This window comes from Barbatula barbatula (assembly GCF_947034865.1).
Source record: "Barbatula barbatula genome assembly, chromosome: 20".
NCBI classification, from domain to species: Eukaryota; Metazoa; Chordata; class Actinopteri; order Cypriniformes; family Nemacheilidae; genus Barbatula; species Barbatula barbatula.
Genome location: NC_136783.1, coordinates 2902087 through 2920555, shown reverse-complemented (window position 1 = coordinate 2920555; position 18469 = coordinate 2902087). Strand labels below are relative to the sequence as shown.

The following is an 18469-nucleotide window of genomic DNA, read 5'->3' as shown; positions in this document are numbered from 1 at the left end:
CACTGTGTGATGAACCAGCGCCACCTTTCTGGGTTTCCATCGTACCTCTCAGGAGCTGGAAGTCTGGGCTCGAGTTGAAGGTCTGCTGGTGGCCCTAGGAGTTGGGGCGTAGACTGGGTTGCTGTGGAAGGGGAAGTCTCAGATGGGGTTTGGTGCCTGAGGTGGTGAAGAATCTCTGATAACATCTGTTCATGCTTCTGAATGGTTCCAGCTTGACTCAAGAGTTGAGCCAGGATACGATCCACGTTGGAGGAAGGCTTGGTCTCCTCTGCTGGGTCTACATTCATGGTTCAGTCTTGCTGTGATGAGGTTAGTGCTCAGAAGGGTCTGAAGTGGTTCTAGAACCCGGGACTTCCTGCTGACAACCTAACTACCTCTTGACCACTGTTGACCCACGTGCAGATGAAAGGTAGGCAGATCTAGACGTTTTTAGGGCTTTCCTGTATTTTTTAATACTATCCTTCCAGGCAGTACGAAATACCTCTAATTTAGTTTTCTTAAAGTTGCGCTCCATTTTTCGTGCCGCTTTCTTTAGAGCCTGAGTGTGTTCATTATTCCACGGTGTCGGTCTGTCACTTTTAATCTTCTTTAAGCACAGAGGAGCAACTATGTCTAGCGTTTCCGAGAAGGTGGCATTAATATTTTCAATGGTAAAGTCAAGATATTCAATGTTATTACTCATGCTAGAGATTTGAGACAATTCAGGCAAATTATCAAGAAACGCACCTTTTGTAATCGAAGTTATTGTTCTACAATATTTGTAACTTGGAGTTTGATTCGCCACCATTGGGTAGTGAAGCAAGCATGATACCAGATAATGATCCGAAATGTCTTCGCTCTGCTGAAGGATTTTTACGTCACCCAGATTTATACCGTCTAAATCTAAAGTATGATTACGAAGGTGAGTAGGTCCTGACATATGTTGACTAACGCCCATGGAGTTAAGAGTGTCTTTAAAAGCCATTCCTAAAGCATGTATCATTATCTACATGAATGTTAAAGTCACCAACAACAAGGACTCTGTCTGCAGCCAGTACTAGTTCTGATAAGAACCCACCAAATTCTTTAATAAAATCTGTGTGGTGCCCTGGAGGCCTATATACAATAGCCAGAAGACATTTTAAAGATGTTTTGTCCTTAGTATTAGGTATTGATGCATCAAGTACCATGAAAAGAATACAAAATAATTGTATTTAGGATTAGACTTCTGAGAAATACTAAAAGAGTTACGGTAAAGTGCAGCAACACCTCCCCCTCTGCCTTTTAGGCGAGGCTCGTGTTTATAATAATAATCTTGGGGGACAGACTCATTTAAAGCAATATAATCATCTGGCTTCAGCCATGTTTCTGTTAGACAGAGCATGTCTATTTTATGATCTGTTATCATATCATTAACAAAAAGTGCTTTATTAGAGAGAGATCTAATATTTAGCAATCCGAGTCGTAACAGTTGATTATCTGTATTATGTTTGTGTTTAGTTAGTTTAACGTTAATTAAATTACCTTTGAGAGGTTTACGCATTATTTTATGTTTGCTAATCCGGGGGACAGACACAGTCTCTATTTTATGATGTTTGGGAGAAAGTATTATCACATGTTGTGTATTTAGTGTGTTCTGCAACGTGAGATGGCAAGCAGACCGTTGGTTAAGCCATTCTGTCTGCTCCCTGACCTGGGCCCCAGTGAGTCAAGTTTTAGCATTAAGACTATGTGCCATATTTCTAGACAGTAGAAAGGCACCAGCCCAGGAGGGGTGGAGACCATCACTTTTCAACAGGTCAGGTCTGCCCTCAAAATTCTTCCAGTTATTTATAAAAACTATATCATTCTGTAGGCACCACTCAGACAACCAGCCATTTAGATATGATAATCTGCTATGTATCTCATCACCACGATAAGCGGGGAGGGGGTCAGAGAATATTACAGTGTCTGACATCGTGCTTGCGAGCTCACACACCTCTTTAATATTATCTTTTGTGATCTCCGATTGACGGAGTCGAACATCATTTGTGCCGACGTGAATAACAATCTTACTAAATTTACGATTAGCCTTAGCCAGGACATTTAAATTTGACTTGATGTCAGGCGCTCTGGCTCCCGGTAAACATTTGACTATGGTGGCTGGTGCCTCTATGTTAACGTTCCGAACAATAGAATCACCGATAACTAGGGCACTTTCAGCAGGTTTCTCAGTCGGTGCGTCACTGAGCGGGGCAAACCTGTTCGAGACTGTAGTCGGAACGGTTGAGTGGTGTTTTGACCTGCGACTACACCGTCTCACAGTCACAAAGCTTCCCAGCTGCAGGGGTTATTCAACCGGAACCGAACTGTGCGCGCTAATATTGTACATGAGCTTTGTACAAAATCTGTGCGTTTCAGAGAGGGGGGGATGTATTCATGAGGGATACTGTGCAGAATTCCTAAAAGCAGTAGTGCACATAGTTTTCCACCATGTTTTTCTGAATAGCCTTCATTATAGCTTTTTTTTTTTTGTGCTTACATTGTGGTTACGGCAAAATGAAATGAAGGTCTCAGTATAGCATCTCTCTTGTTCCCTCTTCTCTGTTCTGATGCAGGTTTATTCAAGGTTACAAAGCAGAATATACTGAACATTATTAACAAATATTCTTTAGTGATGACTGTGGTGGATAAACTACTGTCACGATTGTGTTTGGCCAAGGCCAAATTTGGGTTCCTCGTCACTGGGCCGTGTTGGCTTGCTCGCCGGGAGTTTGCTGCATGTACTGTATTGTATTTGACCTATTTTTCTTTCTGTTTCGTTTTTCTTCCTGCAAAGCTGCTTTGAAACAATGCATTATTGTGTTATATAAGGCTATAGAAATAAAATTGAATACGACTTGAATTTATGAGAATCATTTGTAAACACAAAATCTGAGTTATAACAACAATGTATCATTATGTTGACCTAAAACAGAACAGTCTAAATAAATGATCATGTCATATTAATAAGTACAGTAGTGCTGTATGTATGGGCTTCTCAGCTTCTCAGATCCAGTCCAGTATACTTTTGCATTACATAATGTCAAAAACAGTGGTTTACGAGCTGCTGGTGATGATTGTGCCAGTGTGGTTTAGATCTCATTCCTATATGGTCTTCTTTTCTCTTGTTGGAAAGTGTTCACATTCCTCTGGAGGTCTTCAGATCTACCACACAGGCTAGACAGTGGTGGAAAGTGTGGTTTGTCGGATTAACGGAAGTTCTATTAACTTTTCAATGGTGAATAATGTCACAATGTAGACTTATTCTTTCACCACAGAATATGGAAATAAACAAAAACATACAGTTTGTTTAAGTGGCAGTGGAAACCAAAAATATCCCAAAAATGTATGTTAATGTTGCATTAATGAACGCAAACAACATTTAGAGCCTAAACTATTGTGCACAGCAAAATCAGTGCTAAACCGAACACGGCTCGATCACTCTCTTCAAATCCTCGTCCGGTGAAGATCTCTTTATATATTCCCATTTGAAGTTGATGTTCATCTAAGGCCATGTGGATGTAAGTCAGTTGTCGTTGTTTTCTTCTGTTCTTGTTAAACTGCGACACAATGTAACACTGCCGATGCATTTACAGAAATCTGTCAGTTTCAATGAGTTCCTGATCTGTCGCAAAACACATCATATGGCTAATCCAAATACGAATGCTTGTTTCTACGGTTTACACACACATAACACATCTTCATTAGACATCATTTGAATCTTATCTTCACAATGTCATGTAGTTATTTTGTGTAAATGACGTTAATATCTGCTTAAACTCACTGCTTCATTTTTTTTGCTGCGCACTGGTTAGATGACAAAACATACATAAACTGTTTGGACTTCTTGTTTCATGGAGGAAAAGGTTTTATCTTCTCTAAAAAATGCTCTGCTGGACAGAAAGTGATTACATTAGCATAAATAAATGATGCAGTCATTTACAGACCTATTCCAACATTTTAACAGCCCTCTGCCTCTTATCAAAGTGTTTTAATGGCTTTAAGAAATTAGTTCACACCAGATGATAAGAAATAGTATACAACGTTTACACTATTGATTAAGTTTATCAGTTTAGCACTTTAGCAGTTAAAGCCAGCACCTAATCTCAAAATGCCTGGCTAAAAGCAACTGCCAATTCCTATGAAGGCATCAATCAATCTGTTATCTCATCCTAGAGCATCTATTCCAAGAGGATGTACAGATTTGACTGTAGATCAGAGGGTTGAAAAGAGGAACCAAATATACTGTTTTGAGGTGAGCTGGTGATGTATCCACTATCATGATTGATTTGACAAGTTAGTCGCAGATTCTTCACACGGTTTGGATTATATAATAATCCGGAAAATCCCACAAAAAAACAGGAACTCCGTTGCTGATTTAAGAGTTGAAAACACATTATCCTCTCTCAGGGCTTAAATAAAGTTTCAGAAGTGAAATCATAAGCATTTGTTTTGGTAAAAGAAATAGTAACTTTTAACATTAGAAATGTTTTATATTGAAAGTTAATTCTGCCCTAATCCTCCAAGCAGAGTTATTATAGTTTTGAATAATATTTAGTTTCATTAATATTTCATTTTTACATCTTTCGTTTTAATGTTCATTTTAGTAAAATTTTGTGCAATTTTGTTTTATGATTTTTTTGTCATTTAATTATTTATTTGTTTATGTTTTATGTTGCTATATAAGATTTTTCATTTTTATTTTAGTTTTATTTGATCTTTTGTTTATTATTATCATTTTAGTGCTTCAAAACTTTTTCAGTTAATTTCTGAGGGAACATTTCAAATTTTCATTTAGTTCAAGTTTTTCCAAAAATGTTAAGGCGAATATTTCTTTGATTTATTTCAATGAACAGAAATGTTTTCAAAGTTTTTATTATAGCAAACTAAAATAACTTTGCCTCCAATTGTTTAAAGGGAAATTCTTGCATGAATTGGTGGTGTGGATTGTTCCCAGTTTTACATTTACATTCCACAATCTACAAGCATTATAATTGGCAAGAGTGAATCTGTATTTTAGCACCTTATGACCCTGGCAATAATTTACAACAGACTATAAAGATATACTAGAAATATATACAAACCTTTAACCTAAAAAGAGATTTCCTGCATAGCCATATTAAACACTGATGAACAGGGAAAATGTCAAAGCCAGGGTCTCCACAGATGTGAAAAATGTTGATCTCTATAATTTTTTTTCTCTGTTTAGAAAGAACAGTAGCGTTGATATTTTGAGAAGTACAATATACATTTATATATTCAATATGGCTTTAATCAGACTTGACATGTCTTTTCACTGAACACCCTTTCAGAAAGCACATAGATGGCATATATCAAAAATGAAAAACAATGTACTGGTGATATTAACGGTACATTAACTCAAAAACATTTCACTTTATGGTACTTCCGTGGTTATTGCACAGAGACGGTCCATCAAAAGTCTTTGTGTAAGCCTGCACTGACATTCAGTCAAAGCTGAGGAGTTTGTAATGTCTGTGATGAGTAAACATTGTTTTTAATCTCATTGCCAGAGGCCCGATGACTGATCTCTGTGAAGCACCACTATGAAAATGTTTTTTCAGCCCACAACTTTGTGCTTGTGCTGACTCAGCCAGCGGGAATCACATAAAGATCATGCACTAAAGAGAAAGTATACATTCCAGTGCGTGTCTTCTCCAGGTGCCCTCACAGAACCGAGCCACAAACCCCTACAGGTTTTCAAATGATTCACAGCACAGGTTGCACCTCTTGACATATATATGTGTGGATGCTGGGACTGTCTGGTTTTTTTGGAAGTGTAAACACAATTGGAAGCAGCTGTGGGAATGAAATTCAACCACAAATGGTTGTATGCTTAAGCAAGGCTGTAGGAACATTCAGAAAATTGTGTGTGTGTTATACGGAGAGGGGATGCACATTATTGACTAATTAATACTATGATGTCATATTCAGGTAAGGAAGTATTAATTATAGAAGAGTATGACGGATTGCTTGCACATTCTGTTTACTGTAGAAATTATGAATTTCTTTCATCTCACAGTGACCAAACCTCTTAAAGGCATAGTCCACCCATTAATTCTGTCATGAATTACTCACCCTCAAGTTGTTCCAAACCTGTGTAAATGTCTTTGTTTGGTTGAACACAAAGAAAGATATTTGGAAGAATGTTAGCAACTGACATTTATTGGACACCATTGACTACCATAATAGAAAAAAGTGAAGTTTTTGTTCTGTTTAATACAAAATAAGTTATTTTAAGGAATTTTGGAAAGCAAAAAATCTCTTGGGGTACTTTTTTTACTATGGTAGTCAATCTTGCTCACATTTTTCAAAAGATCTTACTTTGTGCTCAACCAAACAAAGATATTGATCAAGTTTGGGAGTAATTTTTGGGTGAACTAAACTTTTAAAATATTATAAACATTTTAAATATTAAGTTATTTTCTCAAATGCAAAGGTGAGAACTAACTGAGAAATTGTAAAGGGGGAATAGACCTCAAAAATATTACTTGCTACACCCCGTTCATAACCTACACTACATCATAAAGGTTTGACTGATTTATGTTTGTCATGATTTATAATAGCATTAATAATGAGCATTGAGGTTTGATTTCAACGTTTCATTTCACTATGATTTGGCATTTATCGGTCAATATATCAAGGTTATATTTTTACAGAAAACTATGACTTAAGTTGGGTTTTCATAGACTGGCTCACAAATCACTCTTTTACTCATACAATGGGAACTCCCGATGAACCCAGTTGGTTGAGATCTGTAAGACTGGTTACCATCTGAAATAGATAAAATATATATTTTCTTATTTTGTTCAACCTTTACAGTTTCCAGAACACTAGTAGTCTTCCAAATTGTAGAAAAGGTTACTAAAGAATAAATGAGTTGACATTATGTGGAGCAGTGGGAAAACAGCTTGATAAACTGACTAATTAATAAAGAATCTCGAATTGTAAAAAGGTTTCCGTATAAATCATAATATCATAATATATATTGGCAACTGATGGCCATAAAATGTTCCCAGCATAATATAAAAACAGTATGCGTATACAGTGTTTCTTACCTTTTAGTTATCTCACTTTGGCATAATTGTGATACCTCCGGCAGCTATTTCAGTCACATGAGACCAAGTCCTATCTACTTGAATGGGGAAAGACTGATATCTTTAAAATTGCTAGGATCACAATAAAACAAAAGATTTCAAACATTAAACCTGAGATTATATGTACCGTAAATCTTTTTTTATTTGCTCCAGGTACTGAGCGTGACACTCAGTCCAGAGCCCCTGGCCTAAAGAATTGATGATCCGCATTTTTTACTCTGGGGGGGGATGTGCTAGCGGCCATATTGAGAGTTGCACATTTATAGAGATGAAACATCTTATAAATATTTATAATTTTGGCCTTACTCAAGTTCAATGACTAATTTTTGCTCATCGTCACTGCTGCTATTACTGTCCTCATGTTCCAGGTAAGTTTTACTGGCTGAATAGAAAAGTTTGGAGTCCGTCTGTGAGTTACTAACTGTGGCCGGGGAATGTTTTTGGTTAGTGTGAGTGATTTGATTGTATGTTTTATGTGGTGCGTTGGAACGCATCAGTCCGGCACATGATGATGAAGTCATACTTGTGTTGACCACCTCAGTCGTTGAATCACTGCAGTGGTGTTGCAATACACTGCCTGATACAGTCGTGCTATCCGGTTTGTTTTGTGGTGAGATCAACTGGACTTCAGAGCCTTTTGCACAGGTCCAATGGGTCATAATGTTCCTTGTAAGTGTCTCCCTTTGGTTGGCATTCACCAGGATTGGACGTACCAACGGATGTCTGCATGTTTGATTGGTAAATCCTGGAGAAGGTGAAACAAGCGCATATCCAGGAGAAGCTGTCTCTCTTTGACTGGCCTCTGGAGAAGTGCCTTTTCCAAAGACTCCATCCTCGCTGTCTCTCCTGGTGTAGTTGTTACACCCCTCTTGACCTTGAGGGTGACAGGTCTGTGAAGGGATGTTGCAAACAGATGCTGCTGGATTGTTTGGAACATTGAATTTGTCATGCTGAGTCGGGTTTACACTGTTGAGGGACGCATTAATCACTTCCTTGGAGAGCTGACGCTCAGCTTGAGCTGCTGTCTGACTGGACTCTTCCTGTTTTTAATGGAAACATAAGGTTACTACACATTAAAGAATGCCTCACATTATTTTCTCTCCAGAATCCTTTCGTTATTATTAACATTATTCAGGTTCTAAAATAACTGACTGCCCAAAAAATGACATTCAGTTACACTGTGTAATATGTCAACAGGACTACTGAACATAGTGTTTTACATCTGCACGGATTGAATTATGCTTGAAACCTAATAGTTTTTAGAGATATTAGCGTGTAAAATGCACGCATTGCATGTATGATCATTATCTCTGTTGTTTCTCTTAGAATTTCTTAGAAGGGAGACACTCAAGTATGGGACAGTAGAACATTTGGCAATTCTTTTGAAAGTCATATTAAGACGTAAGAAAATATGAACTTGTTTTCCTTACTGTATTCAAGATCTGCAAATATTGCATCTTTTTTTGGCTATTTTGTAGCGTTTCAATTTTCTAGATCTGAATAAGAACATTCATTTAATTTGCAATATTGAAATAATAAAAAAGGACACTTTCTTGAAGTGGTCTTGCATTTTTTTGAGGCCGGTGTTTTGTTCAACAGCTCGGCACATGCAGCGCAAAGTACTGTGATTTGGGCTAAAACACATGCAATTTAACAACTGAGATAAATGAGATAGAAGCCGTAAACAGAACCAAATTGTATGGTTTCTATAGCAACCGCATATTCATCTTTCATCGACAGTTAGGTGGAGGAAATAGTGAATGGGATAGTCTTATTTAACCAACACATTCTCACTCCAGACTCACTATTTATACTTCTCCTGATTTTAGTGTAAGCTAAAATAAACGTGCATATTTTGGCAATAAAATATGAATGAATGCAATGCAATATCAAAAAGTCGCAATGAAGACAATTATGCTGGTGACCATGCCATGTCATTTCTTACGGAGTATTGTGTTTTTTACAGAGGTTCATCCGTGTGCATCCTCCAAAGCTATTCTTTATTTCTCTCACCTCTCGTTTGTCTTGTTTATCATTGTTCCCACAACTCTGGCATGTGTTGTTGTTATCTGCCATCTTTGTGTCTGATTTCTCCTTATCTGCATACTCAGATTCCTTGTAGACTGATTCTTTCCTCTCAGTCTCCGGATCCTTCTCAAACCACAAGCTGTTGAGAACCCCATCCTCTCCATGTCCTAAGAGTAGAACATTGAATACAAAAATAAATAAATTATTGAACGCAGCATAATTTAGATGTTTTCGGCGGCTCCGTCTCTAACGGTGGGTCTCAGTTTGCCTGATAGTTCCTATAGGGGAGATTTAAGTATTGGAGTCATTTCACCTAGTTGAGTTTGGGCAGACAGGTGTATATATTAAGGAAAGTGTTATTTGGTTCACAGCTGCGGTGGGTTGTTTGAACATCCCAATGCATGCAGCTAAACTCTGTTATTTTGCCATTCTAATAGGCTCAAGGTTTTATGAAAACTGAATCCTTCTGAAGTAGAAGCTGATACATTGGACATAAATGGTTTTATAGCCGAACATAAAACTGATATCTGATTGCAAATGTTAAAGCCAGACCGCTTAAAATGCAGATTCCTTCCGTTCAGTCTTGTGGAACATGTGGCTAGTCATCAGCCAAATAATGACAAAAAAATGTAATGATAGTTTCACATTTTATGTCAAGACACACCTACCAACACATGCTACTATACAGTTTATTATGGTGGTGGAGATATAAAATCATGATAAACAATCAGTCAGATTCTCTGGGGTAGATTTGGTTTGGCTGAACTCTTGCGCATGCCTCTGTGCCGCAGTGCTTAGAAGAGGAGGCTGTGGTTGGCTGTCAGATTGCATGTCAGCTGTCTGGAATGGAGACATCATATCCCCCTTTTACCTCTGGTTCGGTGCACCGGTGGGTCTTTATCTTCTTGTGACCTCTACTTAACACTCTGTCCTTTCCCCGGAGACATCTGATCAATCAAACACATTCCAATCCAGGCTGCTCGAGGAATCAAGAAGTACATCTTAAAAGAGCCGGACCACCTTTCACTTTAATGATAGATGCATCCATACACTTTTCTTCCTTATGAAGCTTTAAGGAAAGAATGTTTGCAAAGATGGGATGGGAAGCATGTAAATCCTGAGCCCATCCGATCGACTTTTCTACTCACATTTGTTATAGTGACTTGAAAGTGAATGTGAATGAGTTGTATTCGAACCACAAAGACCGCAAGGATCAAATGTTTCCTGCAACAGGTGGCTGCAACTGATAAGAGAAACCTCAGGTCAGTAGGGATGCGCAAGGGTAAAAAAGTACAAAGGTTAAAAGAAAAAAGCTACGTGATGACAAGTTAATGGTGTTCACCTCAAATTCACATACTCAGACTCAAATCCTTGTGATCCTATTGGATTGAAACCAGATTCTGCTTGTGAAATTGTTGCATAGTTCATGGGCATGGGCATTTGTTGTGTGTTAAACTGACAACACTAGAAAACAGATCCCACTGACCAGACTGGAAGACCATCTGAAGCCAGCAAAGAGACCTTAGGTTGGTTTATTGCTTTATGCATTTATTTAAGCATATTTATAAGACTCTGTCAAATCTGTAATAAAACTGACGTAATTAAGACATTTGTGCAAGTACAGTATATTCTTCTATTATTTAAATTTACATTAATGCATTTGGGAGATGCTTTTTTTCCAAAGCGGCTTACATTGCATTATACTACACATTTGTGCAATCCCTGGGATCGAACCTATGACAGTGGCGTTGCTAGTGCCAAACAGTAACAACTGAGCCACAGGAAAGTGTATACAATTATATTATATTAAAACTGCACGTGTCTTGGAATAACATTGATATGAATGTAACAATAATATGTCTATAATTGAATTAATATTCATAAACCAGAAGAGGCTTTTTAGCATAGGCACACTTAAGTACTTAAGTCAGTCAGGCCAAGAGCAACAACGAGTGATGACATTCTTCCTGAATGTTGAAGGTCACACCTGCAAAAGTTATACATGGGAAAATAATTTGTGAAGTCGAATTATTCCTGTGGGTGGAAAATTACTTCATTGAAATGATTGCTAGTGTTCCCAAATATTCGGCTCAGATGGCATGAAATAAGGTAGTAAGAGGCAAATGGTTAGTTCATAATGGCTTTTCTAGTCAAATTGAGAGATTGAAGTTATGATATCTTGTCACCACCTGGTGGAGAGAACGTGTCATGTGACCATGTGATATGAAAGTTAATCGTGTGCACATGTTTACGCATGGCTGCTCTGTCACATGCAAACACTTCACTTCATCTGAAATAATATGATAATATAGGCTTTGACAATTAAATAATAAAAAAGGTTCCCACCTGTATCCAGATTGACATGGACATCTTCACATTTAGAGTTGTCTCCAGGAACGAAGTTTGAAGTCCTGTTTGGCACCATGCTGTACGCTTTAAAACAGTCTATATAATTCCCAAAGGCTTGCTGGATTTCATACTGTGTAGATGCTTCATTCCCCTGGGCTCCAAGCTTGAGCTCACCTGTGTCACATTCTTTCATTTCTTTCGCATCTGAACATGCAGCCCAGCACGACTTGCTCTGGCATGGTTGTATTGTGGAGATGATCGCTTTGTCCATCTTTGGTGTTTCCGGGGGAGTTGTTATTGGGATAGTTTTGTCTGCAAAATAAAATCCGAACTGTGTTGTTTTCGCTGTTTGAACCCCTTCAGCATCTTTTAATAATGTGACCGGCATGAGTTGCCTTGTTTTGTTAGGCTCAGTACTTTTTATAATCGGCGTGTGATTTGACTCCATTAAACAATCTGATGTTTCAATGTTAAGTTCTTGCTTCCTGTCTGTAGATGTTTGATCCTGGATGAAAGCAACCTTGGGGCCAGAACAGTTGATCGTATCTAGGCTGTGAACTGAAGAGGGCTCTTTGCCATCCTGGTTTTTAAAAAAGGTTTTGTCCACTAAATCAAGTTCACTCAGTTTGTCACCAGCATCTTGTTTGTGATGTGACTCTGCGCTGAAATCAAACCCAACAGATTCGCTGTCTTGGAAGTTCTTTGATATTTTATGCGAATCGTAGAATCGTCTTGCTGGATCTGTCCTGTTGTTCACTGAGGCTGAGATAGGAAGTTTTGTCTGTGAATGTGACCAAGATGAAACGTATGTCGGGCTGATGTTGGCCTCAGCTGAATTATGAACATTTTGAAATATTAAACCACCAGCATTTTCAAATCCACAAGGCTTTAAAGTCGTTGTTTCAGAATTTTGGCCTATCTTGTCATTATTTACCATGTTTTGTGTCACGCACACATTGATCCCACTATCCCCGTACGCATCCTGTAAAAGAGATATCTGGTTTGTACAAATGCTAGACGTCACAGAACTTTCCACTGGCTTGATTTCTGGTTTTTCAATATGAGGCTCTATTAGCGCTAACTGTTCATCTGAAATGAGCTGCATGACAATCTGAAGATCTGCCGTTCGTACGTAAAACATGTTTTGAGCCTGTGACTGAATCATTTTTGCTTCAGACTGGGAGCCTTGAAAGTCACCAGTGGTCATTTTAGAGACAGTGCTGTTCAGAGTACTCTCAAATACTGAGGATTGTGTGTCTTCTGTAAAACCTGGAGGTATTTCAAATGTGAAAACAGGGTAGTTTTGGACTGTGGGTGACATCTTTGATGAAGAGTCGATATTTACAGTTGTATCAGCAGATCCACTAACTGTTGATACTGCGTCAGGTAACTTAAACGACTGCATGTCATCTGAAGCTTTGAGAGGATGCAGGGATGAGACAGGACCCGTTGACTGATTTTCCGCCATATCTCTTGTGCAGTTACTCTGTGACAAAGAAATCTGATGCTTCATTATTGGAAGTGCAGAAGGTGAGACGAATGAAAATGATGTAGGCGTTGTAGGCTGAATCTGTGTCAGTACTTTGGATAAAGTGTTTGTTTGATTCTGCCCTGAGGAGGAAAACGATAACACAGGTACTGAAGTGGTTTCACACACCGTACCTTGCATACTTTTGTCAAACGGTGAAACTTTTGAAACAGCTTGGCACTGTTTTGAGGATTGTAAACTGTTCACAGGATGACACTGGCTTTGACCGAGAGCTGGAAGGGTTTGAGGAGTGTTATGTTCCAAAGTGGAGCTAAAAGCAGGAACTCCATCTGTAGAAGGAGGAATCTTCAGCTGGTACTTGGGAGGAAAGCTGGTCCTGGCTTCAGGGAGAGCAAGGCTGCTGGTAGAAACAGATGGGCTGCCAGATGTCATATTGATCAAACAAAAAGGAGGGTTGGGTGTCTTACACAACGACTGACTCGGATTTGAGAATTGATGTGTTAAGCTGCTCTGCCAGTGGAGGTTTTGCGCCGGAACTGCGATGGGTGCGTGCTTTGCACAAGTTGGCACCCGTGGTTGACTTATTAAACCAAACAGATTTGCATTCACTTGTCCCATTCTAGGATGTGACATACTGAGCATGTGCACATCATCTGCAGTGCGCTGTTTCTTTCTCTCTGATGGGATATGGCAGTCTTTGGCTTGTATTCTTAATTGTTCCCTTTCCGCATCTGTACTATTGATGTTACTTTTCTCAAAACTGGTATATGAGCATTTAGGATTATTCTGTAACGTTAAAAACTCTAAAGATTCTTCCTTGTTCTCCAAAGATGAATTTTTTAGAAGGATGTATGAAGAAGTGGCCTGGTTCGGTGTGTGTGCTAATGACGTATTGCCAGTTTGGGAAAGACACACAACAGAACAGGAAGTAAAGTTCAGAGACACAGACGTATTGTCTCCTGGTTGGCTAATTTGAATGCCCTCTGTTGGCTCAATGCTAGGCGGAGTCCTTTTGGTCTTAAGAGGACAGTCTCTGTCAGTGTTGTAGAGTTTCCTAAATGTTCCCCCTTTGTAAGTGTGCCATTTTGTGTAGTCAAACTTCCGTGTTTTCTTCCTGTAGATCGCTTTCATACTTGATTCTGTTGCAATGTCAATGCTGTCTCCATCTGAACTAAGACTGCTGATGATAGCTCTGTCGACCGAGGATCCGTCTGAAGTAGGATGACAATCGACCGCTACCTGTCTCACTAGTGAGCGATGACATGGTGCTTGTTGGTATGTTGATATGGATGGGTAAACGTGCCCTGCACTACATCTTCTGCTAAGATTGTTTTTGCCACCCACGGTAAAAGGTAAAGAACTGCTTCGTGTTAACGGTGCATGCTCCAGGCTAGTGGAGTGTTGTGTAGGCACAGATCTGTAAATAGCCCCACCTCCTCGGTCTTGTTTTTGTGAGCTTGCGATTTGTTTGCTGCTCCTTATTTCAAAATGGAAGGAGTCTTTGTAAGTGTACGGCACGGGAAGATCAATGCTTCCTTGTTTCGACAATACCGTCTTTCTCGGACGCACATTTTCCAGTCGCTTATCCTCCACCAAAACGCTGTTTTCATATATGAGCTTTGAAATTCGTTCTTCCAGCTTCTGTTTCTCCTGAATAGATACTTTGCTTTTGGGGTCAACAGGGGTCATGTTTGAGGACGCCTGGGAGGCATCGAGTTCTTGATGCTTAATGGTGGTTTCTGGCATTGATTCTATACTAGGATCGTGCAAGCTTGAGCCCGGACTGCTGGATAAATGATGCTCGCAGCTGTCGCTAAAACCAGAATCTGTACTGTCGTGGCTTTGAGACTTTCCACGGAATGTCGGGGACTCCCATGGCTTGGAAAATAAAGCTTCTTGCCTCTGAAGGGGTGTCCGATTAGGTGTCAGTGGTCCTCGTCCATTTTCACTAGATGCACTCGTGTTTTTGCGAGCACAATTATCCGTTACATCAGGCGATAAATGCACAGTTGCGCTTAAAGAGTGGACTTTTTCCTGTAGTGTAGTGCTCAATCGGTCCACTGCAGCCTTGTGTAATGGCCATCCTGTCCCAGACTTGGTCTTACCCTCCACAGGGCGCTCTGCCGTCACTGACACTGCAGGACAAACTTCATCACTCTTTTTCATATCAGCTGACTCTTCACAATGCATCTCAGAGGTTGAACTGCCAGAGTTGTCCTTTGAAATATCCGTACTCTCCTGGCTGCTGAAAGTGCCTTTGTCAGATTCATTGGAGAGGCGTGCATGAGCCTGGGTGCGCTTGTGCTTGTAAAGGTTACTCTGCGTCTTGAAAGAAATGCCACAGGTGGTACACGGATACGGCCTCTCTCCTGTGTGGCAGCGAAGGTGTTTCTCAAGCACGCTGGGCTTCAGACAGTCCTTGCCGCAGTGTGGACAAACATGTTTCCCGGTAGACTTGGGTCTGGATGAGGCCGCTGAAGCACTTTGTTGCCGAAAAGGAGTGCTGCTGGCTATATGCAATGTCAGAGCAGATAGAGGCTGGTTGGTACACATCCTCGGCAGGAACACTGGAACAACCGTTGCATCCTGCAAGGCCCGGGGTTGAGCCTGAGGATATGGCTGCAGGCCAGTGGCAGAACCGTTGTGGACATACATAGTCGTGAAAGGGGCCTTAACGTGCATCTCTTCCTCTCTCTGCGCAGACACTGAACACTGAGGCTCGGCAGCTCTCACAAAGCTCTGCTTGCTAGTTGCCATGGTAACACAGTCCTTGTGATGCTGGGAGACGGAGCTCTCTAATTACCTAAAAAAATAAAAAATATATATTATTCTTTTTTATAAGACCTGCACTTCTGCGGATCAAAGGACACAACCCCCCTTGAAATGGAATGCAGGTTATGGAAGGCTGAATATACCAGTTGCACACATTATACAAAAAATCTTCACAGCATCATTGGAGTGGACTGAGTGGGTAGACAGTACAGAATGTAACATAGTATCAGAGAAGGCTGGTTACTCTGGGTGTTCAAAAGAAAAAGACAGCAGAAACACTTGTTGACTATTGCTTGTATTTTACACGGGTGTGCTCATAGTATACTTATGTCTACTGACTTCATACTCCATGGATATTTCACAACTATAGTCATTGTGGGTCTAACAGGTATTTACTGCAAACACATTTTCAATATTTGCATACTGCAGAAGCATCAGAGTAGTAAAAAAACGTGGCGGTAAAGTTATGACTAATTTCTAGAAAGATGACAGATAGCACAATGGAGGAGCTCCCATCTCAAAAACGTGTTTATTTTCACATTCATGGGTATGTGGAGGCACACACTTACAATTTGTGAAAAATACATTATCAGATTTTTTATCTTTATCGTGTTTCTTTCAGTTTCTGTCAAACGTGATCGCTCTTGTACTGTTAGGGCCTCTTTCTGCCTTTACACTTGAGACACAACGCCCTATTTAAAACCCCTTCCTAGATAAGAGTTGTTTTTTTATTTTCAATAAGATTTAGTTTCATGTGTAGTTTTTACTTGTTGATGCTGGTTTACATGGTAGAAACTATTATACAAATTGCATTCTTATTAAAATGCATAAAAACAAAACTGAAGGCCGAATTGACAGCCAATGCATTTAGGTTGCTTAATATCTCAACATTAACTTTAGCTCTATCTGAGTTCCTCTGAAAAAAGAAAGACATATCTTAACTACTCATAGACGTAATTCTTTGTTTTGTTCACAACCCTTTGTGAGCTGCAGCATATCTTCGATGCATCAGACCGCTACACTTATAAAAGATAAGTCACATCACAAGACACATCAACAAATGCAAGCAAAGGTCACTCACCAGAGCTTGAAACCTAACGAAACACTGCAGCGTCTAAAGGTTGCCCATTTAAATCCACAGTGTGAAAACCATTGGCTGTCTTTGGAAGAGTGTGAGGCGAAATGAACTCGTAGAGCGCATGTGACTGTGGCACCCACTCACACCACACAGGCCCTTGGTTCCTCTTCCTTGGTTCTGTTGCTGGTGGAGGAAATACAAACGTCACTCATGCAAATGACGGTGAAAACACAAATTGACATAAGAGTGAAAGAGAGAGAGGAGGGACGCTTAGAGTGACAACACTTTGAGACAAAAGAACCCAAAGTTAAGACCATGCCATGAAATGGAGAGCCACAGAGGACCGTTGAATGAGATGGACACAGATGAAGAGAGCAGATGAAGGGAGGGCGACAGAAAGAGAGATAGCGAGCGCAACACAGAACAGAATTGAACTGAAAAACAAAATTGCTTGCTTAAAGAGGAAGTACACTGAACACGCAGATCCACCTCGAACAGATTATTTCACCCACACACGCGCACACACACACACCCACAAACACCCCCACACACACTCACGGTGTGTTTGCTGTACGTAACAAACTCCTATTGAAGGCTTCTATCATTCCTCCAGTCACCCACACACTAAGGAGGAGAAATGTAACAGAATTTGTGACATTGATGGTGCACGTTTTTTATTTTGTTTATTTATTAGAAACGTTAGCTGCAACTCATCAAGTGGCTCATGTCCATGAGTCCCAATATTAGTACATCACGACCATCTGTGCTACATCAGAGCGAGGGAGGCCTTATTAAACCCTGTAAACAAAATCAAACCCTCAGGAGAAATAAAGCATCGGAATCTGTTATATTTCTCTGAATAACTGCATAGGCCTTCAGTCTCTGCTACTCGCGAAGCTGTAATATCAACATTAAATGATAAAATAAGGAGTCATATACAGGTTTAGAATCACATGGTGAATAAATGATGACAGAATTTTATTTTGAGGCGAACTATCCCTTTACTGCCTAATGTGACAGGAAAAGGGATGTTTCATCACGACTTTTCATAATTTCCTACACTTCTCAAAGCTCTGTATTTCTAGCACTATGGATATTTGTTGTTGATCAGGACGCACAGCCGTTAATCTAATTGCTAATGAGTCTTTCATACCAACGGGGTTTGATTTGTGAAACAGAAAGGTTCTTCAAATGTTAAAGGTTTTTCAGATGTTAAAGGTTCTTCAGATGTTAAAGGTTCTTTTGCATCTAAGAACCTTTTAAGCACTTTTTTAAGAGTGTATTTAATTTCCTCTAGGTGCATAAACTTGACAAACATGTTGACAGATCCAGGTTTAGTTTAAGTAGTCAAAGTTTTTAGCCTTTCTGATGGAACTATGACAGGTAACATCCAATGTCATTTTTGGTTGTTCTTAGCAGGGAGAATGAAATACACACTGTAGATGACTTCATCTTTTTATTTCTGTTTTACATTTTATGCCTAATCTGGTTGGTTAAATTTTTTACTTTTCATTTATAATGGTTTGGCTACCCTCTGGTGGCCGGCAACATTTATGTTTAATTCATGCATTTACTGTAGATCACCTACTCCTCTGATCCCTCCTGGTGTACCAAAAGCCTTGGTTGCAACACATGGGG

The 18469-nt window shown here is 39.6% G+C and overlaps 1 protein-coding gene across 6 annotated transcripts; it reads right to left on the bottom strand.

Annotated features, from left to right (window-relative positions):
* Positions 1 to 4846: 4846 nt before the first annotated feature.
* On the bottom strand, positions 4847 to 16973 carry znf831 (zinc finger protein 831). Of its 6 annotated transcripts, XR_013788088.1 has the most exons (6): positions 16835 to 16973; positions 11490 to 15784; positions 9129 to 9310; positions 7243 to 8155; positions 7077 to 7150; positions 4872 to 6792 (listed from the first exon to the last, which is right to left on the bottom strand). XR_013788088.1 is itself a non-coding variant. In XM_079483356.1 (5 exons), exons 2-5 carry the CDS (start codon positions 15736 to 15738, stop codon positions 7418 to 7420), a joined length of 5064 nt encoding a protein of 1687 aa, XP_079339482.1. In that variant the 5' UTR covers positions 15739 to 15784; positions 16835 to 16973; the 3' UTR covers positions 4866 to 7417. The 6 variants fall into 6 exon arrangements, 3 of the variants coding, with proteins under 3 accessions (XP_079339482.1, XP_079339481.1, XP_079339483.1); XR_013788086.1 differs by having other exon boundaries at positions 4847 to 6792; positions 7077 to 8155; XM_079483356.1 differs by having other exon boundaries at positions 4866 to 8155; positions 11490 to 11804; positions 11910 to 15784.
* Positions 16974 to 18469: the final 1496 nt, after the last annotated feature.